Source organism: Glycine max, chromosome 4, assembly GCF_000004515.6.
Source record: "Glycine max cultivar Williams 82 chromosome 4, Glycine_max_v4.0, whole genome shotgun sequence".
In the NCBI taxonomy this organism is placed as follows: Eukaryota; Viridiplantae; Streptophyta; class Magnoliopsida; order Fabales; family Fabaceae; genus Glycine; species Glycine max.
In genome coordinates, this window is record NC_016091.4 from 44,956,398 (window position 1) to 44,981,696 (window position 25,299).

The following is a 25,299-nucleotide window of genomic DNA, read 5'->3' on the forward strand; positions in this document are numbered from 1 at the left end:
AAAAAATATTCAAATAAATTTAAAAAGATTCCATTTGATTCAATTTTAATTTTTTTTAGTGATTTTGAATTTTTATTTTAAATCAATTTGGATGACTTGGATTTGAAGACTCTACTTTCAACTTAGTTATTTTTTACAAACTAATAAATAGATTCTTCCAACTAATATTTTTCTGACAAGCACTTTACCCTATTCTATATTTTTAAAATCATTTTTCATTTATTTAAATTAACATTTCATTTTCATACATACATATATAAATATTTAAATGAATAAAACTAAAAAAATCCAGAATTGATCTGCGTGACTGCGAGATGGTTTTCGCTTTTTGACCTAAACTAATGCACATTGAGAAAAAAGAATACCTAAATAATACAGTTTAGAAACATTGATTTTGACAGCAGCGCATGAAGCTGACATTTTTATTTGTTTTTTAATACTGCACATTTTTGCTAGTCCAACAAGTTTGATTAATTTTTGCAATTTTTTTTATTTCATTTGTAAACTGCGCTCTTACTAAAGTGAATTGTACTCTTACTAATTACTCAAATCTTGTTTCACTTGACACTGTTTGGAGGTACTCTTTACTAATACTCTTATCTAATCTTGTTTCACTTATTACACAAAATTTAATTTTTGATGATTTTGATTTATAAAGTTAAGTGTAATAAAAGTAAGTTTAAAACAAAATTATTATTTTAAAAACTTTATGATAAAACTTAAGATAATTCTTGACCTAATGTATAATTAATAACTAAACGGCTAAAATGCACAATTTCTTTTCTTTGATAATAAAATAACGTTTGATTCTATAAAATGAACGACTTAAAAATGAGTTAAAATAAAATAATTCATACTCATCAAAAGTTTACATTGAAAGTAGGTTTATGATAAATTAATATTTATTGGACTTCTGAAAGACATTTTTAGCACAAGTTCTACAATAATAGTGAACAATAAGAATCCATTCATGTGAAGAGAAAGAGGATAAAAAATGAGTGAAATAAATAATAATATAAAATCTAATCCATACTTTTACATTCTACTTTTTTTTTAAAGACAAATGATTTATTAATAACACTTAATTTAACATAAGTGGTGTCCACCCAAGCCAAACACCTTACAACAGATTATGTATAAATTATATTCTACTTTAATTTAAATTTTGATCTTAATTCACTTTTATTTCATTTTTTTTCACTCTATTGAATAGATCCTAATAGTTCTACAATAGATCAATAATCCAAATATATATTAAATATTTCGATGGTCAATTACTTGATGAAACCTATATTTCCCTCCTAATTGAAGGAGGCATTTTTGGTTTGTGTCCGGGCAGTCACAAGTGTATGTTCTGCTCTAGGAATATAAATTTTATGCAGAAAAGATACTGCTAGCTGTTAGGTTACCGTGGAGATGCAATTTGGCTATAGTCTATGACCAATTTCTCTTTCGTAATGTTTGGCTTGGTGTGGTCACACCTTGTTGTCCAATCAATTGCATCTTTATTAATAAAATTGTTTTGCTTAAAAAAAATTGGTTATGGATGGTATTATGATAATTTCCTGCCTTTGTATTCTTAATACATGTGCGATTTAAGTCTAGGGCACTTTCAACTTATAGCATGTCGATTGCTTGAAATTAGAAATATATGCTTTAAGAATTGGTATGTTCTGTTTTTACCCTGTGCCACGAATTGGATTATGATCGATTCAGAATGCTTCTGTAAATTTCCTTTGGTAAAATTGCAGCCCTATTTGTCTACTTTGCAACCTAATTGGTTTCACTTTATTTCCATTTGTCTGTGATTTTTAATAGATTTTAAGGTGAAGCATGTTCTATGAATAGAGAATCTCTATAGATTTGGGTTTGTTTGGAGGATGCCATGTTTTGTGAGTCTGCATGTATGTATGCCCTGTACTTTTATATGAGAATGGATGCTCTAAGGAAATTCAGAAAGCTGGAATTACTTCATTTGCATGAGTAGAGAATAATTAGGAAATTGTGAAGATGTGGTTGTAATGAACATAATTTTCTGGAAATGGTTTTAACTGTGTTAAAGAACTTTGATGCTGAGGCATCTATGATGGTTGAGAAAGCTTGGGAGAAGTCTCATGAATTTCTTGATGTCTTTGAAACCCCCCTTAAAACCTTGGTTTACATGATAAGTCTTCCATTTTACTATTTTCCCCACCCATGAGACTTGTTAGTTGGAAAACAAGTTTTATATATAATACACACATATATAAAGGGTATGTGTGTATTATATATATGCATCTATGTGCTATCTCTCCTGCCTTTTTCTCTCACTTTATCACAACCTCACTCCCTTTGTTTGTCTCTTACTTGTCTTGTGTAAAAGTATAGGAACTAGCAAAGACTCGTAAGGTCAGGTGGAGACAAAGGATGTTAGTCTCAACCATTGAAGATTGCTTACTTGTTAAGCCATTTGAAGTGTTGCTACTAGGGTTGACCCATCCAACCTTTCTTTTGCAATTTCATACCCTAAATAATTGCCCTCTTGTGATAATAAATAATGAGCCCGTGAGAAATCACTATAATACGATGTTTAGCTTTAAATTCCTGATTCTTCCATGCATCATTATAAATCAATTACTTACTGGAACATTATGTATGTTGTTTAGACCAAGGCATTTTGCTTGCCAATCTTGTTTTGTTTATCGTTCATATCCTCATCATTTACTCAAACGGAACATGAACATTGTACTCCCTTTATCATATTATAATTATCTTCATCGGTTGTTTCATATTGACAAAAAACAATAAATAAATAAAAAAGAATAACAATTTTATAAAATTAATCTTATCATTAATTCATTTTTTATTTTTGTGATTTATATCATTAATATTATAAGATATACAAGAGAGAAAAAATAATTAATGTTATATTAAAGGCAAAATTACATATTTGATCCCCTTAATTGTCTCTAATTTTAAATTTGGTCTCCCTTTAAAATTATTCACGCATTTAGTCCTTTTATATTCAATCACGCAATTTTGGTCTCCCAGTCCAGATTTGTACGTTGACGGTTAGCAACTTACGTTGACTGACACGTGTCAACTTCTGAGAAGTCCATCAAAGGGTGCATGACTTTTAACTGAGTGTGGTAAATTTTATTTTACAATAACCCTAAAACCTAATCAAAATACCTCAAAGCCTTATATCGCGAAATTCCTAAAATGTTCTGTGACTAATGTCAACCACTAAGCTTATGGATTCTTCGAGGTAACCTCAAAGTTGTCACATGATTCCGCAGCCAATCACAACCCCTTAAGCTTCTTGCTTGTTCGTCATCGCTGGTTCATTTGTTCGAGACAAATCGTTAACCTTCTTGGTTGTGGAAATCCCGTACTCGTAAGCTTTTTGCCTCGTCATTGTCGCCTGGTTGGTTTTTTGAAGCAAGGGTGTCATCCTGTTTGGGTGTCAGAGGTGGTGGTTGAAAAACATGGTCGTCGCCAGAAGCACGTTGTCGCAGCGTCGTTCCCATGGAAAGGAGTTCCTCGTCGTACACCTCGAAGCCCCAAAGTCGCGTGATGTGTTTGTGTAATGTAGAGGTTTCATTAGTGACATCGTGGACTGAGAATAATCCAGGGAGACATTTTTATGGTTGTGGTCTATATAAGGTAAGGAATAATGTATATCATGGGTTATGTTATAGTTTATTTGTTGATTGTTTTTGTTTATTTTGGGCATGTAGGTTATAAGTAGGAAAATGTGTAATTATTTTGAGTGCCACAATCCAGTTGTGAACAGTCGTCAGAAGAGGATCATTGTAGCATTGATGAAGAAGGTTGATGAATTGAACTTGAGGGAAAAGGATTTGCAAACCAAGATCAGTGACATGAAGATGAAGAGAAAATTTTTATGGATTAGATTGGTTTTTTCTTAGGTATGTGTTTGCTTGCTGGTGTTTTTATTATGTTGCTGGGGAATGTACCTTGTTTGCAAGCAAATTTTGGCTGGGGCTTTAAAGAAAAATTAAGTTATCCACCTGGATTAAGTCATTATGGACAACTTAGGGGAGACTATGTGCAGTTGGCCCATTATTTATTGGCCCAACCTCTCCTCATAAGATGAGTCTACTTGTAGCACCTCCCACTTTTCTGCCATAAGTTCTTTTGATGTGCTTACCTCTATATCTCTGTAAACCTATTGCACTAGAAGGATTATGCTGTTAGAGTTAAGCCCATGTACCTCCCCAGGCCCAATTCGGTTCGCAACGGCTATATCTTTACCTAAGTTGCATTTTGAATTTCTTGTCTCCCCATTCTTTGCTATAGGTATGTGATAGTACATATCTAGCCCTCTTTCCATGTTAGTGAAGGAGCTTTGTAGGTCTGCTGCCCTAATCACCTATTTTCCTTTCTCCTTATCCCTAAACTTCCTTGATTTATGAATCCCTATTTGGTCAGACCTTTCTGCCCTAACCTGAACCCCCTCCAAACAACCTTTTGCAACCTAGAGATGTGTTTCCTCTATCTTGCATCACATCAACTCCTATGCATTCTTTCTCAACCCCCTAAATTAGGTCACCACCATCAGCCTTCTCCTACAGCCATCCCATTTGAATTTCACCACCATCGGAAAACAATTCTAATTTATCTAACACCTCCCAGTCCGCCATTGAAGAAATGTGTGAAGCTTTGTGTTTGATCCTCCTATGGTGGCAACCCATATTTTCATCCACAGTTCACCCTTCCTTTACAAATCTTACCACCATAATCTCCTCATTGATATGAACTCTCTCGCAAAATAAGATGTCTTGGAAGATTGACACTTCTACCAATACTCTTGTGTACGTTGTTTTCAATAGAGCTATACTCTCCTCGTCTATTATAACAAGTTTCCAAAAAGAACTCACCAGCTTGGCTAAGCATCTTAGCCACACCAGTCTGCTTCCCCATCATAGTTTTAGAGACCATGGCTCATAAGATTCAAAAATTGTTGACAACCATTCATCCTCCCCTTCAAAGATGTCTTTAAGATTGTCTTCATATTCATTGGCCAACAGAACCAAGTTCTCTCCAAAATACTTGATAGATATTGTAGTAAATCCCTCTGTTAAAAAGGCCTCTTGTATGTCCATAAACTAGGTTGGATCCTTGACTTTTGTTGTCATGCACTTCTTCAGCCAATGTAAATTAGTTTCCTCCACTACAAGATCCCTTCCATGCCATGACCTCACCATCTGTCCTCCAACTTCTTTCTTCTGCCAAACTCGATTGGGTGGTTTGACAACATAGGCAAACGACACTTCGGGTTTTGTCCACGCTTGCTGAGCACCATGAGTTGTGTCCCTTCTTGGTTCCAACTCCGCTCTCCCTAGTTGATTTTGTGTCGCCTCTTCTCATGGTATATGCATTTGTATCCCAAGTATTCTTCTACATTGTCTTGACAAGTTCGCATGAATCTTCAAGTTGCCAAGAAGGATGTTGTTTAACTCACTCTCAAGTTGCGATGGCTTGTCAACGTTAATGAACTAGCATTTATTGGGAATGATCACGTGATACATATAAACCCACGAGCAAAACAAAATGTGAAAATATGCCCATAGTTTTGCCCAATTATGTCATTTCATGGACACACATGAGCCATTTCAAGTTTTATTGACTTGCGGACATTTGAAAATGTGAAAGACAACAAGGACCTTGAGGCAAAGCTTGTACATTGTAACAAGTGAGGTAGAAAGTGGGAAATCTCTTTCAGGTGGTAGTAAAATAAATAAATAAATAAAAAAGTTAGAAAAATTATAAAAGAAGAAAAAAAAATCTTTTGAGGAGGCACGCTACCAATAACATCGCTTAATCTATAACTATATATAAAGAGAATAAGATGTTTTGATGTACAATTTGAATATCTATTTTATCCCTATAACTATATTCATAAGTTATTATTTTATTTCTATAACTATCTTTACAGACCATCCGTTAACTTTTATTATTTTTCTTTTTATTTAAAAAATGAAAAAAAGGCACATAGTGCTTGTTTTCTCCTAGTAATTATAAAAAGAATAATTTCGTTTGATATCATCTCTCTTTTAAACATATTTAATCCTCAATTATTATAAATCATTACAATATTTTATTTTAATTTCTAACAATATTTATGTTTTAAAACAAGTTGCACTTAATTACATATGGATAACTTTTAAATCCTGCCGTAGAATGTCTTTTTTGCCCTAGTGAAAAATAATGAAGATATCAAAATTACCAAATTAGCTAATACTTCATCCAAAAGCCAACATAATAAACGCTAATTCTAGAAAAAATTGGTGGTGCCCGATGCATTACGCTACTGTAATCCTTTGCAACAAGCAAGGACGTCATGCCAGAGTCTGGAGTCAAATGATAACTACTGAACAATACACAAATAAAAAAAAAATAAAGTTTTTTCACATTGCTTTTGCCGAATGGAACCTTTGCCAAATTGAAACAACAAACTCTAGGCCTTTCCCAAATTAACTCACCAACTTCTGATCATAATTCTAGATTCTTAACAATTAACCATTTTCTCCTAAATAAAACATACAAACTTATCTTATGAAATTAGATTTATGCACGATCGATTAAAGTAAGTTACGAAAAAAAGAAGGGGGTATAAAGATTAATAAGCTTAAGAATGAGTCGTATATGTTACTCATAAACCACAGTATTAAATGTTCAATAAGTGACATCAGTTTTTGTTTTCACTTGCATTTTACGTTTGATAACCACAAACGCGTTAGTTAGAACACTAGATCAGAAGTTAGAAGTGTACAAGTTTGGCCCTATTCAGTATGCAGAAGTAGATTAGCACCACACACAACACTCTTATACCTTTCAGTACAATTTCACACTTTTTTTCCAAACCTTTCAAAAAGTGGTCGAGTCGGTAATACAAAGATAAAATCAGTTATCATAGTGCTTTTACAGTTTCCACTTTTCAGAATGTTTTCACTCCACTTGCAACACAACATGGTGTCTCAAAACTGGACGTAACCATGTTCCTCACTCTCCTCCACTCCACCACCTCAACTCCTTAATCTCTGATAGCGTGATCAGCATGCAAGAGAAAGATGATCCTTGAAGCATACAATAACAACAGATAGCATGCACGACACAAAAATTATGTGTCACAGCTTCTGGGTCGGCACCTAACTGACAATTCTATATATAAAAGATATATATACAAAAGAAAATTTCTCGAGTTTCCTTCTTAATTTCTTTCACTTATTGAATCCTTTTGCTTCCATACTTGAGCAACACAAGCACACATCCTATCTCTTGACAATTCTCTGAGTGCCATAGTTTGGCATCTTAATCATTGCACATTGTTGATGCCCATAAGGAACGTGTAACTTCCTCATTTATTTTTCTATTGTTTTCTTTCACTTATTGGCTTTCATTTCCCTATATAAAGCCTCCATTGCTCCCTTCTCTCCCCATCTTCCCTTGTTTTGATTCCTAATACAAACATGGCAATGAAGAAGCTCTTGTGGGTTGTCCTGTCTCTATCTTTGGTTCTTGGAGTGGCCAATAGCTTTGATTTTCACGACAAGGATTTGGCGTCCGAGGAAAGCTTTTGGGACTTGTACGAGAGATGGAGGAGTCACCACACGGTTTCGCGAAGCCTCGGTGACAAGCACAAGCGGTTTAACGTGTTTAAAGCAAATGTGATGCATGTCCATAACACTAACAAGATGGATAAGCCTTACAAGCTGAAACTAAACAAGTTTGCTGACATGACCAACCATGAATTTAGGAGTACCTATGCTGGCTCAAAGGTTAATCACCACAGAATGTTCCAAGGCACGCCACGTGGGAACGGGACCTTCATGTATGAGAAGGTTGGTAGTGTTCCTCCTTCTGTGGATTGGAGGAAGAATGGTGCTGTCACTGGTGTAAAAGATCAAGGCCAATGTGGTAAGCTAAATGATCACTAGTCCCTAATCATGGAGCTCAACCTAGGTCCTATTATCTCTTTATCTATGATTTTTTCCACATTCGGGTGAATAATATCTGATAATTTAGTTTTTAATTAATCGAGTTTATTGGCATTGTATGATCTATGTAGTTGATTTCACCTTAACTTCGTACCCCATTGCCCAGCTCTTCGCTATGCGAAGGTATGGGGGAGGGATGTTGTACGCAGCCTTACCCTTGCATATGCAAAGAGGCTGTTTCCGGATTCGAACCCATGACCAACAGGTCACCAAGGCACAACTTTACCGCTGCACCAGGGCTCGCCCTCTTATGTAGTTGATTTCACCTAATGGGATAAAACTGTTGCTGAGTAAAACACTATAAGGTGGATTTGGTGTGGTCATATTGATATAGGCTATAGCTTCTAATAAAATTGTTGTTTGTCTTTAAGCCTCAGTTTATGCAAATTATATTGTCATTACTCATTAATGTCTCGTGCAGGTAGTTGTTGGGCGTTTTCAACTGTTGTAGCTGTTGAAGGCATTAACCAAATCAAGACAAATAAGCTAGTCTCCTTGTCTGAACAAGAGCTGGTGGACTGTGACACCAAAAAAAATGCAGGATGCAATGGTGGGTTAATGGAATCTGCTTTTGAGTTCATCAAGCAGAAGGGAGGCATAACAACAGAAAGCAATTACCCTTACACAGCACAAGATGGAACCTGCGATGCATCAAAGGTAAATGTTAAGCTGAACTTTTTAATAAAACAGTATAATTAACTGGTAACTTGAGGAGCTTAAAATGCACAAATCATTATCGTTGCAGGCAAATGACCTAGCTGTATCAATTGATGGCCATGAGAATGTCCCTGCTAACGACGAAAATGCATTGCTCAAAGCTGTTGCCAACCAACCTGTCTCTGTAGCCATAGATGCTGGGGGATCTGATTTTCAATTCTACTCTGAGGTAAATATTCAATTTAAATTTTTTTAAAAGTTGTTAGAAGAAAAGCATTATTTACCACTGAACATGTTTCTCAGTTCCCTGTACAAAAAAGTGGCAATAACTAGAATGCTAATTTGACTATTTGCTGTCAACATTGAAGCAAAAAAGTATCTTAATTTTATATACCAATCATTGCAGGGAGTATTTACTGGTGATTGTAGCACGGAGCTAAATCACGGTGTAGCGATTGTAGGGTATGGAACAACTGTTGATGGGACTAATTACTGGACAGTGAGGAACTCTTGGGGACCAGAATGGGGAGAACAGGGTTACATCAGAATGCAAAGGAGCATATCTAAGAAGGAGGGACTTTGTGGCATAGCTATGATGGCTTCCTACCCAATCAAAAACTCCTCCAATAATCCAACAGGACCCTCATCATCTCCTAAAGATGAACTTTGAATGCTTACCACAAAATCAAACTCTAATCACCCTTGGTTGTTGTTTTCTATTAGCATCTCAGATTCTATGCCAGTGTATCCATCAACATATTTATGCTTATTACATCACAAAGAAATAAATATTTCAAGTTGGTTTGAGTGATAGCAATTTCTCATGTAATCTCCTTTCTGTGGCCAAGAATTTCATGCAAAATGATAACTTTTACTTTAAAGCATTTATATGAATAGCAAATTGATCAACTAAAGTCCAGATTGCAATATGAGCACTCTGAAGATACACCATGACTTATTTTATTTTTGATAATATTATTATATTGGAGTACACAACAGATGGCTGATAGAAGCCAGACATGGTGAAGTGTGCAGCAAGAAAGTGATCATCATTCATCAGCCATAGCACCTGATGGGATCAGTGCAGCCTTTTTCTGCGGATTGTTTGTTGCCTTGACCTCCACCCTTCTCCAGATATTGTTGATGGTATTCCTCTGCTTTGTAAAACCTCTTTGCTGGAAGTATTTCTGTCACAATCTTCTCCTTCAGTTCCAATTGTTTTGCATCTTTTGATTCCTGGCCTAAACGAGCTTGGGTATCGTTGTAGTAGTATATTCCTGATCTATACTGTGCACCCACATCATTGCCCTGAGATTTTTATACACATAAATAAATAACTAAGAAGAAGAATATAACATGTTTTGTGGAAGAAGAATATCCTCCACAAAAGACAATCCATATTTAGTGGTGTTTATGAAGAAAATTGAAGTCTCACCTCAAGGATGATCCGCTTAATAAAAGGTTTGTAAAGGTGAAGCTTTAACTTTAATTGGACAACAACGCAGAAAAAAACTTAAAGAACTACACCAAAATTTTCACTCCATACACATAGCTATCAAATTAAAAATTAGATGCAACCAAGGAACTACATCCTAGAGTAACAAAATTGATATAGTTTTCAAGGTGTTTTTGTTTTTGTTACAGTAAAGAAGTAAATTTTAAGGTTTCACCTTAATAACATGTGTAATAAATATTTGTGTAAGGTTTTAAATTGCAGTTGGGATCTCTATTGTGATCTTGTTGTAATCCTTGATACTACAAGAAATTGTAGACAAATATGGCCACAATTTGCAATTGCATTTAAGTTATGAAAAACCCAAAAATCTTAATGTTGTGGCGAAAATTGTAGCTAATATATCTTTAAAAAAATTTTTACAAGTGATTTGACACTTAAATATCTTAATCAAAATTTGAGTTGTATCTTTAACTTCAACATAAAATCACAATTGGAAACATCACATTATCCAAAATAGGCTCATCCAATGGAAGAAAAATTAATTATGTATCAAATAAGAAGAATTAAGTACCTCTTGGATACACAAAAAAAAAAAAAAATCTAAAAATCTTACCCTAAGTCTTTCACTCCACAAGTATGCATAGCTATAAAATTAAAATTTTGTTGCTTCAAAGAACAGCTAAAATTTCCAGCCACAAAAATTATCATTGTATTTATAAAAATTTCCAAGAAGAAAAAAACCCTTAAAAATTCATTAGCCATATACATGATACAATAATTCCCGTAGGTAATGTGAATATTGGGGTAATTTAGGTACCTGACGGTTGATGGAAGTGGGGTCATGCCGAGACCAAAAGAGAGCGAGTAGATCATTGTAGGGGCAAACCTTCGGGTCGAACTGGACCCGAACCACTTCAACGTGGTTAGTGGTTCCGGTGCAAACCAGTTTGTAATTCGGATCCGGAGTGTGACCCTGAGTGTAACCAACCTCAGTCTTCACCACACCCACAACTCGCTGAAAGGCCAACTCAGCACCCCAGAAGCAACCCGACCCGAACTCAGCGAACTCGTGATCCGGGTCATCCGGAGCATCCAAATCCGGGTCGAGGGCAGGGTTGTTCTGCCCCTCATCGCCTCCACTGGTGGCCATTACCCGAATCACAGAATTTGAGGTGTTATGTAGATGGAGAGAACAATGTTGAATTATTTGGCACAAATTTATAGTAACACAAATGACATTAAATATTAATTAATTAATTGATTGATGTTGATAATGACGCAACCCATGGCTGAAACGCGTTGTGGTGACTAGGGACCGAATGAAACTAGACTATAAAATTGGTTGGGTGCATCACCATATTGGTTCGAGGACATTAATAATTTATTAATCCACTTGTCTTCAGTGTCTCTCTCAGAGACAAGCATGCATTTGCATTTTCCTAGATTTTTCGTTGAAATGGTATTTGTCCTTTTGGTTTTGCCAATTTGACTGCTTCGCCTATTTTCCCTCCTTTCCTTTTCCTTCCTACTTTCGAACGTGTGGATGGTAAGATTATACATTAAGATATACATTAATTGGTCAAGTTGATTACCACGTTCCACTTTTTTTTTATAAAAAAAATGCTAGTGTTCCACGTAGAGAAATATGAAAAGATGTCTCTCATTTTAACTTTTAAATTATTTCTTTCCTTCCTTTTTAATTGTCGAATTTTTAGAATAATTATATTCCTATTTATCTATCGTTTGTAAGTTCTAAGATCACGTTAATTTTTATTAATTATACTCATATTTATTTTTTTATCTTTAATTAATTTATACAAATATTTATTGTGAAATATTCACAACTATTTTATTAAAATAAAAAACTTATTACATTTATTGATTTGTACAAAATAACTTGAATGATAAATAAAAAGAAACAGAAGTAGATTTTACAATTAGATTTGTTAGTATTGTTTTACTACTTAATAAAGACAATTAGATTTATCTTGATTCATTCAACCAAAAAAAAATTATATTTATTCATTCTACTGTTACGATGTATAATAAAATTGAATTCAAAACTATTAAATAAAGTTTTAGATATGAGTTTAATAAATGAATATATATATATATATATATATATATAATTAATTAATTAAAAAAATTCACTAAAAATAATTAGTTTGACATATGTTAGTCCATGAATATTTCATCCACCAATAATACGGTCAAAAAATGTCAATTGATTCTAACATTGAAATCTTAAGAATTTAATATTTTCTCTTTTATAAAATTGCCCTAGTTTAGTATATATTTTTAAGTACACATATGTTGTAATTTATTATTTAGGGTACATTTCTAACAAATTCTTTATAAATTATTTGGATTTATCTTGTGATATACTTATTTATGTGAGGATTTGAGGATTTATATTATGTTGATAAATTATTTGTTACGTTATTCCTATAAGTTCTTTAAGATATCTTATGAAAACAGCTAACACCTTATACAAAAATAATCTAATCCTATTATTCTCTAATTATAAATATATATTTATATAATAAATATTTATTCAATTAATATTTAATTATATTATTTATTGAATCTCGTAATAACATATTATAGAGGGAAATGCAAAATGAACCAGGATTAAAAAATTGGTTGGGTACATCACATTGATCGTGACTATTAATATTTTTTTTTTTTGCCACATCAAAACATACTAACCTGCAAGTGTTTGCATTTCCATAAGTGCTCTTTGTTGTTGAAATGGTAAATTATCCTTTTGGCATTTGCATTTGGTAATACGACTACACTTATGTTTCATTCTTTCTTTTTACTTTTCATGCAAGTTATGAAACCGGTCCAACCATTTGAAGAAGTGGGTAGTGATTTAACTGGTAGGTTACTAATTGATTCAATTTAATCTGATATATATTAAAAAATTTAAAATTATATATATATATATATATTTATTATATATAAGTATATAATTAATATTATTTGATTAAGAAATTAATAACATAAGTTTATAAATAATAATTTAATAACATAATTACATAAGTCTTGGTTTTTTTTAGAGCTTTTTGGAATGTTTTTTGTTTTCTTTTTAACACGAAACGAATTTTAAAAATCAATCTGAGTCACTGGATTTATTTCAAATCGATTAAGTTTGGCCGGATCATCTCGTGTCAAATGTATGGCCGGTCCAATAAGCAAACTGATCCTATTATGCTATCGGATCCCGATTGGACCGACCTAGTCGAAACATATTTTTTAACTATGCTTTCTTTGAATGTGTGGCTAAGCACCCTTCATGAAACCGTAAAGGTACAGTTACAATGGGTCAAGTTGATTCCAAATCAGACACGAGTGCACCACATCCTAGTAAAACAAAAGTTACCAGGCGCATCATTGGGATATAAATGGAGAAAAAATAGGTTAGGATACTATTACGGATCAAGTGTAGAATATGGAATCAAGATCTGATCCTTTAAAGTTGTTGATTATGATCAATTATACTAAAAATTAAAGTTATCTTACGTTACTCTAAGAATAATATATAGAAATGAATAAGATTTAGGTAAGATACTATTATGGATCAAGTTTAAGACCGAACCTGAATTTAAGGTCTGCTTTTTTTAAATGTTAACTGTGATCAATTATCCTCGGGATTAAAGTTATTTTACGTTACTCTAGAATATAGAAATGGATAAGATTTAGGTAGAATACTATTACATTCTTTTTAGTTAGTTTTTTCAAATAAATATAAAAAAAAATATAACTTACGGTTTAACACTTATATACTGAAAAGTATAAAATAACTTTAATGTTCAATCATAAATAATGTTTAAATTAGTTTACAATAATTATTTTAAAAATTAATAGATTTATCATACAAAATAAATTATAATTAAATAATTGTCTAAATTTTTTTACGTGGTAGTATGTAACTCTTTTCTCTATAACTTATTCCCTTAGACCGTGATTTGATAATTGTACGGAATATTTACTCTCATGAAAACTTAAAAAGGTTCTCTTTTTCAATGAGTTTCTTTTTGTCATTAAATTTGAGACACAAGTATCCGGATACAAACACCCCGACCCAAGGCCCAACAAAGCAAAATCTACAGTATGATACAAAAATGACTGAAATGAAGCAGGCGGTTGCTTCCTGCACTCATAAATTGCTATCTGCATCTCCATAATTTTGAAAATACCAAAAGGACCCTTACCATTTGGGTGTTGCTAGGTGCATCCAGCATTATTGCTGGTGCAACCAGCACTTAAGATAAATGACAAAAATACCCTTGATCCATAAGCCTTTTAACTTGATCCGTAGAAGCCTTACGGATCAAGTTGATCCGTATGCTTAATATTAACATACGGATCAACTTGATTCGTATCAACTTTACGGATCAACTTGATCCGTACGATTTATGGACCATCCTCATGCACACCCATCACAAATGCGAAAAAAACACATGGGCAGTTTTGGTATTTTTAGAAAATGCTAGGTGCACCAGCAATAATGCTGGGTGCACCTAGCAACACCCTTACCATTTTTTATAAGTTCCTTTCAGCTTTTTGTTCCTCCATCTCGTGGGTAGCTCCCTCTCCCTCCGGCAATCACCTTTCACTCATAGGTCGTTGGCGAAGTTATTATATATTTGAGGTAAGTTTATAGATATTTTTACTCAAATCTGCTTATATTTCTAGATTGACAAATCTGAAATAGAAAAAAAAATTATGCCTTTTTGGATTGGCACTCTCAGAATTATACAAATATAATTCTAGATTAAATTATTTAGAAGGCATGTTCATATATTATGAATAACTTAATCCAAAATTATGTTTGTATACTCCTAGAATCTCTGTTCCCTAATAAAGGGTGATGTTTTATATGCTTCATATTTAAAATTCAATTTTTTTTTTGAATGTGCTGGATTCCTTGTTCCATAAGACATCTAAGATTGTTAATTTTTTCGTGGTCCACCATCCCTATATTTTGGTTTAGACTTCAACAATGTCTTCACCAAATGAAACAAAGAAAAGGAATAAAAGAAAAAAAGCATAGGAAAATGAAGGAAGTTGTCATCATTTAGCTCAAGATGGTTCCCATATAGATTATACGGAATATTAATTAGTTTTGTCGATGACTAATTTCTGTCGAAAAATTTAATTAGTCACTTTTAATGAGATTTCCTCTCTTAATCCACATTTTTGCATCTATATAACTTAAATCTAAGATTTTTTTAAAAAAGATTGAGTCTAGCTAATATTATTCAAACCAAGTACTTATTAGTTTGATATCTCTTTGATCCTTTTAAAATTACACAAAATAAAATGTAATAATTATTCAATCGTAAAAAGTGTATCAAAAGAACTTAGTATGACACATGCTTTGGTTGTTAGAGAAGAAATTGGAAGGATGGGAGAGATGGAAATGATTTTGTTGTTTGGTAGAGATGATTTGGACATTGGAGTGTAAATAATTTAGAAATTTATGGAATCTTCCATATTATTTTCACCTATTTTTGCTTACATTTACATCTTTCTTCTCATCTCTTCTTGATTTTCTTTTTGTGCTACATTTTATTTTTATTTTTATTTTATTTTTCATCTATTTTAATTAATCTATTAATTTTATTTCGTGCACTCTATTTTTTTCCTCTCTACGGACAAGAGCAGTGGAGTGACAAATTACATACCAACGCCTAGTTAGAAAAAATATTCACATTTACATTATGTTTGTTTAAAGAAAAAGAGAAGGAAAAAAACATAATTAATCATTAGCTTTATTTTATTTAATCAAAGAAAAAATCAAGAAGAAAAGAGAATATAAATAAATAAAATTTTCTTTCCTCGTTCATTATAATTATTTCCCCAGCATTAAAACAAGAAGAAAAGTACTAGAGATTATCTCAATGAGTATATTATACCTTTCATATAAAATAGGTACCAATAAGGCTATAACCCGTGAGAAAAGAAATACTAATGACATGTTAACACTACAACTTGCCATTATTTCTCGATCATTTTGTAATCCCCCCGAAACATGTAGGCACAACTTGCCATTATTTATTTATATATATGGTCCCTAGCTCTGATCTAATTTCCTCTTTGGCAGCGCCAAGGAAGACAAGGCTTTGGCCGAGGCCACCTTCCTCACCAGTAGTTTCCACCTTGCGTCATCTTTCATGTTCTCTTGCTCCATTTTTAATCGAATTTGCCTGTCACATTCAGCCAAAACAGCAAGGTTAACCTAGACCACAATATGAATGTTAAATTAGACGATTTGGAAATTGAATGTTACAGATTACAAAACATGATGTGTAGGAGATTATTAATTAATTTGATGTATTTCATTTAATTTGCAGAGTAAATAGTAATAATACTATTCGATCTGGCCGGTTTAATCCTCCACTTGTCCCACTAGCCCAGGTGTTCGACAGAGACCAACTTGTTTGTTACTACATTATTATTGCTTCTTTTTAATGATAGTATATTATTGAAAGGTATTGTATATCATCAACTAGGGTTATAATAATAATCTTAATTTGTTTGTGGCTTTTGAGGAGGGGACCTCTCACTGTCACTGATGCACGCATGTTTGGCTTGTTCCCGACCCATGATACCGAAACTGAAGTTGGGTCTAATAAGTAATAACTGTATACCGTGTTGGTCCTGTCCTGTGCATCCTATGAATTTGAATTTGGTCTGTGCAAACAAACACAACAGCCATGACTTATGACTACCTCACGGTTAACCTCCAATTGTTATTGAGAAGATAACGTACATGCATAACAAACGATCCACTAGACGTATAAAGATGTGATTGGTCAGTTAAATTCATCCCTGAATATATATCTATATCAGCTGGGTCGACGAGCTAACGAGTAAGCCACGTAACAAACAAACCGCAGAAAAATACGGAAATTAACAATTGGTACAGGCTACACAACTCATGCATGCCAAATCCATTGCATAATAGAGTTATACTACTAATTATAGTCTTATACCATAAATTATATAATTTTTTTTTAAAAAAAATATTTTTTGGTTATCTTTCCTTCACATCAATAATCTTATCTTAACATGGATCTACTTTTTCTTTTGTCTTAATTATTATACACATTTTGCACAAAATTCACATACAAATACAGTTTCCCTATATAACATATCAGGACAAATAAACAAATAAATAATGAGCAAAATTTTCTACTTGGGTTATCACGTGGAAAAAGACTAAATTTCCTTAGCTAGTGAAATGAACTTATAAATTTTCAAAAAGCCTTACCAAACACACAAACCTTAACTCTATATGTGCTACGACCTATATTTCTGTAAAAAAAAAAAATTGCTAGGACTTATACTATGTATAGCCTGACTCAGGCAAACTAAGAATTTTACTTAGTTACAAAAAATAGAATACATCAAACATTAAGAGGGTGTTAACCTGCAAAGAGGAACCTTGCATGAATTCTGGCATAGGCAAATGGAGGAGTGGAGCCTGAAGAGCTGCCACATACGCTTACACCGCAAACACCCTCCTTTGAGCTTCCTGTTGCAAGTTCCCAAGTGTCGTATCAACACCTGCAAACCCTGACACGTGGCGAACTTTGAGCACGGCGTTTTCTGTCGTCCAACCTCCACCTCGTATGGCCCCACCTCCGTACACCCCTCCGTGCATATGTGCTCCAAACACTCCATCGCCTCGCTCAGCTGCACGTACAACCTCTCCTCCTCCCTCCACTTCCTCACCCTCCTCTTCCTCTGCCAAGCTAATTAATTATTAATTTTCACTCCTCATTAATCACTAATATAATCAAAACAATGTTATTAATTACCTTTTCGAGTTCGCCCATGAGGCGGAGAACGTCGAGTTCGAGCCAGGGGTCGTGGCTCTCGAGGAATTTCCAGCCCTCTGTTTCCTTCACGGCTTTGAAACGGTTCCTGAGGAGCTTCACGCACTTGAGGTAGAGATCCGGTGCGTCGCAGAGCCGAGAGAGTTGCAACACGTCCACCACGTTCTCCGTGCTCAAGCGCTGGGCCAGTCCCTTGATGCACCTCTGCTTCAGCTGCGGCACCGAATACACGTGCGACAATGCTAGAAGGTGGATTCCGTACTTGTCCATGTCCTCCTCCGTGCACCTGCGCGCACCCTATTAATTCCTGCGAGGAATTATAACTAACTACTTATAATTAACTAACTACGGACCTGGAGGAGTAGAGGAACGCTACGAAGGCCGTGACGGCGCCGTCGGGAACGCCGTGGATTTTGACGACTCGGTTGGACGCAATGACGTTTTCTAAAACTGGGGATGCCGAAGCCTTCAGGAATTAATTAAATTTCAGGACAAAATGATATGCAAAATTAGTTAACTAACGTGACGAAATTAAAATTTGAATTGAAGGAAAAAAGAAAGAGGTGTAAATTAAATTAACCAGAATGGTTGCGTGCGCTGGAATGCGGTTACCACCGGGAGTGTGCATAAAAAGGTCTGGTTCGGGTAAGACATGGGCGTTGTGAAAGTGGATAGAGGAAACTGCAGGGGAATCCATATATATGAATATGAAGTAATTGGTTGAGTTGAACTAGCGTGGTTGAAGGAGGTTTTGGTTTCGGGGTTGATGATGTATATCATGTGGGAATTACGAGGAAGACGAATGTTATATATAGAAGCCACCTCATTAGGAAGTACGATAAGAATAAAATCCAAGAGATGGACGATTACAATCACTATGAAACAAAGTGTTTTTTTTTTTCACTTATCTTCTTTCTCGGAGTTCGAAATTAAGGTAGAACATTAAATATGAATATATTTTTTTCATTAACGAGTTTGAATCTTAATTCATCGAAACATTAATAAAGATTAATCCTTTAGTTAGATTTGACATTTATTGTAGGTGTCTTTTTTTAATTTAAAAGAAATAATAAATTTTAAAAAGTGTTTTTAATATATATATATATATATATATATATATATATTAGAATAACAAAAATAGTAATAATATCCATGCGGGTTGAAGCCAATTGTCACTAAGTAACAATTTTTTTTCCATCCCAACATAATATTAGAGTTTGGTGGGATGAGATCATCTCAAGTGAAAAAAAATGAAATTCTCAAGTGTTAACATAAACATATTATAAGTGAACATTGGGAAAAAAGAAAAAGAAAGGAAGATTGGATAGAATATAAAATTTTTATTTGTTATTCATACAATTAGTTTGGACTTAAACGAGAAGTTAATAACAAAATAAATTAGAATGAATATTAATTAGAAAATGAAAAAGGTACAAGCAATCATAATACTAATCCCATATATATTTGTCATGTTACGTATTGTATCTTGCTTTCTCTATCTTCTTTTTATTTTATTTTTTTCGTAAGATGAAAGGAAAAAAATAAATAATAAAAAAGTAAAATATGATATATGTAACGTGACAGATGAAAAGAAAATAAAATACAAATATATAAATGTGGGTGTTGGTTTATGTAATAATCAGAACATCGATCGGATTTGCATTTAAAGAAAAAAAAAATTGATGTGAACTATGCCCACATTGTTGGTATATATAATAAATGTTTATTGTTGGTATATGTATAAATGTTCTCGATATGTTAGCGCATTAAGGGTTGTCACTCATTAACGTAGGTAGGGCCTTTGTTTAAAAATGTACGGGGAAAAATATATACTTTTTTATTAATTACGTTTTTGGTCTATAGAATTTTAAATTTCAGATTTTAGTTTCTATAAAAAAATTATCTATTTTTAGTACTTTATTTAATTTTATTGTTCATAATTAATTTTTGAAGGGACTAATTCACGTGTCAAAATTCTACTATATGTTTTCTATTCAATGCTAATGTTTTTATTGTTCATATATTTAAAACATACGATGTAATTAAGGGTGGTTATACAGAGATTTGTTTACAAAAATATATATAAAAAATAAATATTAACCTGAATAATAAATTTAAAAAATATTTATCCCAATAATACAAAATATTATATCAAAGTGAGAAATTAATTCTCTCAAATCAATTTCTCACTTGTTTTTTTAATAGTACTATTAAGAATTCGATTTATAAGAACCAATTTTTTAAGGGCTGTGTTTGTATAGACTTTATGAAATCAGGAATAGTGTATTTCGTTTTTATTTCCAAAACTATCTTATGAAATCAATTCCACAGAACCTATTTTGTTTTATTTTTTTTTGTTATTTCTTTTAATTTTTTTGTTTTTCTTGGCAACTCATCAATTTCATTGATAGCATCTTTATTTGCGGAAAGCACACTAGGAGGAGATAATAGTTGTGGGTTTTTGAAAACGGAAAGAACCAAACCATTCCTTTTCTGGTCCTCAACATTAAAATGTCCGCAATTTGTGGGATTTGCTACGTTATTCTTCACTGCACCATCAGTTTCGTACGTCCTTGTCATTATTGATCCATTTACTATTTGATTCACCCTCACCACAACCAGGTCTTCTTACATGATCGAACTCCATCATTAGTGACCATGGCAAAAGCTTGTCACAAGTGTCATCTGCGTGACCCAAAAAGCCACATAAGTAACAGAAAATACCCAGCAAAAACAAAAAAAATTTTAAAAAAAAATAATTTTTTTTGTTGTATTAAACACATTATGAAATCGAAGGAAAAAAATAAATCGAAGGATGAATAATTTTTATGGATTTCCGAAGGAAAAAAATATAACAAATTACATTAAATAAAATACAAAATCCAAATGAAAATTCTTAACTATTATATTTATCGTGTGCAACACATCGGTTAAAATCTAGTAAATTTTATATTTACTTAAAAAATACATTTCTCTTCTAAAATCTCCCATCCAAACATGCATTAAGATTATATATATATATAAAAAAAATATACAAGTGATTGCATGCAAATGCAAACAATGTAAAGGCACGCGTGCATGCATGTAATGATGTAAAGGACACCGAAAAATTAAGCAGTAGGATAGATAAAAGTTTTGGAAATCCAAATAAAATGAAAGAAGTTGGTAAAAAGTGATAGCTAGAGTAATTTTTTTTTATCATTTATCTATTTACTTCTCTTTTTCGCTAATACAAAATTAATAGTTTTGAAAAACCAAATATTTTTTTTTATAAAAAGCAAGTAATAATTAAAAAAACAACAAAAAGTAAATATAAAAAACCTTCGCTTTTCACTAAAGAAGAATCTAGAAGAAAAACCCAGATCCACTGAAGGCAAGGTTCAGCTCCAATGGTTCACACTTCCTCAGAAAAACTTGGTGAATAAAATTTCTAGATCCTTCTGTGTGACCTAAGAATATTTGGGGTTCAATCATGGTTGTCCAATGAATCAAACACCGTTATATATAAATACATGAGACGAAGAATTAGTGAATTTGAATTACCTTGGCCTATCGCTTCTTCTTTCGCATTCCATGGAGATCTAGTGCTACAACCAAAACTCACAAAACTCGGTGAAAATTAGGGTTTTGATTCGGAGGTAAAAGATGTTTGGGAGAACGCCGAAGAAAAGCAATGGCGTTAGGTACTAAGAAATCCTCGACATTTCAAAGACCGCTTTACAAAATGATCTGAAGAAGGTATCAATCATTGATTCTTGATTCATATAAGTGTGTCTATTACTTGATTTGATAATTCTAAATAACGAAGGTAAAAAGAAAGGAAAAGCATAAAAAGAAAAAGCAAAGAAAAAAAATGGAAAATGGACAACCCGAAAAGAAAGAAAGAGAAAAGATTTAGAGGAGAAATCACTTTCTTTTGTACTAGATCTAGTGTGTTTAGATAGAGAATTTTAATTGAGGAAAATAATTTATAGAGAATTTGAATTTCTGAAATTTAGAATTCATTGTTTGGATGTTTTTTATGAAGAATTTAAAATTTTAGAATTTTAAAACAGAATTTTAAACCACTAAAAATTTGGAATTTCAATTTCTTTTTAAAATGTGAAAATTTAAAATTCTCTTCTTACATTCTTATTCATGGAGAGCTCCTAAACTATCGATCGGGTGGGGGATAGAGAAATACGTATAACTAGCATACCAACCATATTTTCTCTTTTTTTGTATTCATTTTTTTCATCCTCATAATTTTAATTTTTTTTATCCAAACACAAAATTTTGAAAATAAAAAAATTTCAATTGAAGTATTTTAAAAAGCAGCAACATATATGCCCAAGAATGGATAGACGATGATAGCGAAATAGGGGTGCAGGAGGCATTAGTCAATGGGTCTAGGAAGGAACACAGGGGTGCAATTAGAAGAGAGGACAAAGAGAACAATCACAAAGGCTGCGTACCTCAGGGACTATGTGTGAATGATGCTTGTCATGGCTGAGCTGGCAGCAAAGGGATCTGTAGGATAATGTTGGTCTACCTCTAGGAGATAGCATAATCAATTCTGTTATTGTAATATTCCCTAGCACAGAATTACAATTCTGTTAGTGAGAATCATAGTATAAATATATTCATGTAATAAGATACAGATCAATGAAAATATACTTGTCTTTCATGTCTCTCTTCTCGGACGTACTGGGCCTCGAAGCCAGCTGCTAGCTATTTTCCTATCAGACAGATCCAATAACTAAGCAAACAAAGCATAAAGAAAAAATTCAACGAGATAGGATAGAAATAATTACTAATCTTCATTCAGGATCATTTTACCAATCTTGAAAGAAGCATAGACATCATTGCACGCATATTCAACTTGTGTTTAGGTTAGCTCCTTTGATTTCCATTCTCTGGCACACACAGCCTTTGACTTCTCCATATCAAGATACACCAACTCCTTTGTCAGACATTTCTGAGCCCCAAAAGAAATTTGATCTGGCCATTTTTTCTTTGCTAAGAGGGACACATCTATGCCCTTATTATACTCCAACCCATAATCATTCTTAATTAAGCATCATAAGATCCTTCATCACTCCAACCCCAACAAATTCAAAGTTAGAGTCCATCAAAAAGCTCCTTAGGGATTGGGGAATATTGTCCATATGGAACAATTGAATGATTAGGCACTTGTTCTCAATACATAGTTGCAAAATTGCAACTTTCTTCTTGGTCTTTTCGACAGGGATCCATTCAGTGTCCAATCCAACTACCCTTTGTTTTCCTGCCTACTTCGATGAAACAACTTGAATCCATTCTTCTACTATGCTTCCTTTGTAAGTGATTATTGTTTCAATGGTTAGTCCATCGTAGAATACCAAATACTTAGAAGTTGTTGGGTTAAAGAATACAGTTGGGTTGTTATTACTCGCTGTCATGGTCATGGCCATTTTCCAATTGAAACCTTTGTTAAGAAATATAAAAAAATTTGGGCTAAGGAATATTAACAAAGTGATTATGGTGGCACAAGCAAAATGGGTCATTAATTTATATCTTTCTTTACCATTATAGAGCATTAAATGACTTGTCACGTGACAATTTTAATAATCTACCACTCTTTAGTTTATATGACAAAAAATATTTAAAAATAAACTCATTTTAAGATTATAGCATGACCCTGCACAAGGATGACAGGCACAAATCAAGAAATGATCCTAGTTTTTAATCCAGGAAAAAAAGAGTTAATAATTCTTAATTATGATAGATGTGTGAGAGATTTTTAAAATTAATGAAAGATGGTATTATTTCATAAAATGTTGGCCGAGATGTGTGGCAATATGTGTGTACTATATACACAAATTTTGATACTTGTATGTAAAGTACGTAAATAGAGTAATTCTAAAATATTGGCCTTGTTAATGTTAGTATCTTGCATGAAAGTGCTCCTTGAGCTTAGAGGTTTTTTTTTTAACCTTGGACTGGAGCATCAAGATCTCCTAATTTTTTAATGTACAAAATATTATATAAATACAGTAAAAAAGTACACTTTAAATTTAAGGATGACTTAAAATTGTAAAACGAAAAGATAAATATAAAAATAATTTTTTATTACTTATCCTTTTTATTTTTTAAATTCATTCTTAATTGAATATATATATATATATATATATATATATATATATATATATATATATATATATATATATATATATATATATATATACACACACGCAAATACTCCCTGTATTGTAGATTTGAAATCCTCATTTTGAATAAGAACTTTTCAATAATTGGAAGTGTTTCTAGAAGTTATTCTTAAATAAGAACATTTTAAGAGTTATTAATACTTTTATTGATCAGCTAAAAAAATTAAGAAACAAAATTAAATGATCAATATAGGAAAAGATTCAACTTGTTTCATCAACATATGTTGAAAACAAAGAGTAGCTGGATTGGACACTGAATGGATGCCTGCTAAAAAGTCCAAGATGAAAGTTGCAATTAGAAGATGTGCCTAATCATTTAATTGTTCAGAATGAACAAGATTTCCCAATACCTAAGGAGCTTTCTGATGAACTCTAATTAACTTTGAATTTGATGGGGTTGGAGTGATATACGATCTTAGGATGCTTAAGAATGATTATGGGTTGAAGTGCAATAAGGGCATAGATGTTTATCTCTTGGCAAGGAAAAAAAAGGCCTGTTCGAATTTCTTCTGGAGCACTGAAATATTTGACAAAGGAGCTGATGGATCTTGATATGGAGGATTCAAAGGCTGTTCGTGCCGGTGAATATAATGGAAATCAGAGTTGACTCAATTCAAGTTGAATATGTGCGCATTGATGCTTATGTTTCTTTTAAGACCGGTAAAATATCCTTAGTGAAGATAAGAAGTTACTCCTATCTTATCTTGTTGATTTTTTCTTTATGCTCTGTTTGCTTAGTTATTGGATCCATGTAGCCGCTGGGCAAACTTGCCTTTAATGCTTTTAGCATTTTAATAACTTTCAAGTTGAAGTTGATGCCTTTAATTGTAATTAGGGTATATGAACAAAAACATTGATACTAGTTGGACATTTGCGTTTGTTTTCCACTAGTGTTGTTGTATGATAATGTCTGAGTATTTATTGTCTTTTCATGTAAAATAAAAACAATAAACGTAGAAGAAAATAAAATTAAGTATGGCAAATAAATATACTTATTTGTTGCTAAAAATGGTATCTTTCCCATCCTTTCTTTAATAGAACAAATTATATAAATTTCTCTTGAGATTTTTACTAATTATACATGCACATTTTTTCCACCTACAAAAAATTCTCAACATTTAGGCACAAGATGTTCATGTCTCCAT

At 32.8% G+C, this 25,299-nt stretch overlaps 3 protein-coding genes and 2 pseudogenes across 5 annotated transcripts; 2 read left to right on the forward strand and 3 right to left on the reverse strand.

The window, feature by feature from the left end:
• The first annotated feature begins 7,444 nt into the window (after nucleotides 1–7,444).
• On the forward strand, nucleotides 7,445–9,489 carry CYSP1 (cysteine proteinase). Its single transcript, NM_001250450.2, has 4 exons — nucleotides 7,445–7,923; nucleotides 8,425–8,660; nucleotides 8,749–8,889; nucleotides 9,067–9,489. The coding sequence occupies exons 1-4, from the start codon at nucleotides 7,476–7,478 to the stop codon at nucleotides 9,328–9,330; spliced, it is 1,089 nt and encodes a 362-aa protein (NP_001237379.2). The 5' UTR covers nucleotides 7,445–7,475; the 3' UTR covers nucleotides 9,331–9,489.
• Nucleotides 9,490–9,533: 44 nt separating this feature from the next.
• LOC100527085 (uncharacterized) lies at nucleotides 9,534–11,301 on the reverse strand. The gene is made up of 2 exons (NM_001251541.2): nucleotides 10,934–11,301; nucleotides 9,534–9,968 (listed from the first exon to the last, which is right to left on the reverse strand). The coding sequence occupies exons 1-2, from the start codon at nucleotides 11,264–11,266 to the stop codon at nucleotides 9,717–9,719; spliced, it is 585 nt and encodes a 194-aa protein (NP_001238470.1). The 5' UTR covers nucleotides 11,267–11,301; the 3' UTR covers nucleotides 9,534–9,716.
• Nucleotides 11,302–16,017: 4,716 nt separating this feature from the next.
• LOC100813611 (BTB/POZ and TAZ domain-containing protein 1) lies at nucleotides 16,018–18,859 on the reverse strand. Of its 3 annotated transcripts, none has more exons than XR_005891176.1 (6): nucleotides 18,547–18,772; nucleotides 18,320–18,432; nucleotides 17,949–18,252; nucleotides 17,558–17,874; nucleotides 16,685–16,818; nucleotides 16,162–16,331 (listed from the first exon to the last, which is right to left on the reverse strand). XR_005891176.1 is itself a non-coding variant. In XM_014774807.3 (6 exons), the coding sequence occupies exons 1-5, from the start codon at nucleotides 18,661–18,663 to the stop codon at nucleotides 16,800–16,802; spliced, it is 870 nt and encodes a 289-aa protein (XP_014630293.1). In that variant the 5' UTR covers nucleotides 18,664–18,772; the 3' UTR covers nucleotides 16,162–16,331; nucleotides 16,776–16,799. The 3 variants fall into 3 exon arrangements, 2 of the variants coding, with proteins under 2 accessions (XP_003523120.1, XP_014630293.1); XM_014774807.3 differs by having other exon boundaries at nucleotides 16,776–16,818; XM_003523072.5 differs by lacking the exon at nucleotides 16,685–16,818 and having other exon boundaries at nucleotides 16,018–16,331; nucleotides 18,547–18,859.
• A 3,899-nt stretch (nucleotides 18,860–22,758) lies between these two features.
• On the reverse strand, nucleotides 22,759–23,392 carry LOC100814150 (Werner Syndrome-like exonuclease; annotated as a pseudogene).
• Nucleotides 23,393–23,773: 381 nt separating this feature from the next.
• On the forward strand, nucleotides 23,774–24,909 carry LOC100817505 (uncharacterized; annotated as a pseudogene).
• Nucleotides 24,910–25,299: the final 390 nt, after the last annotated feature.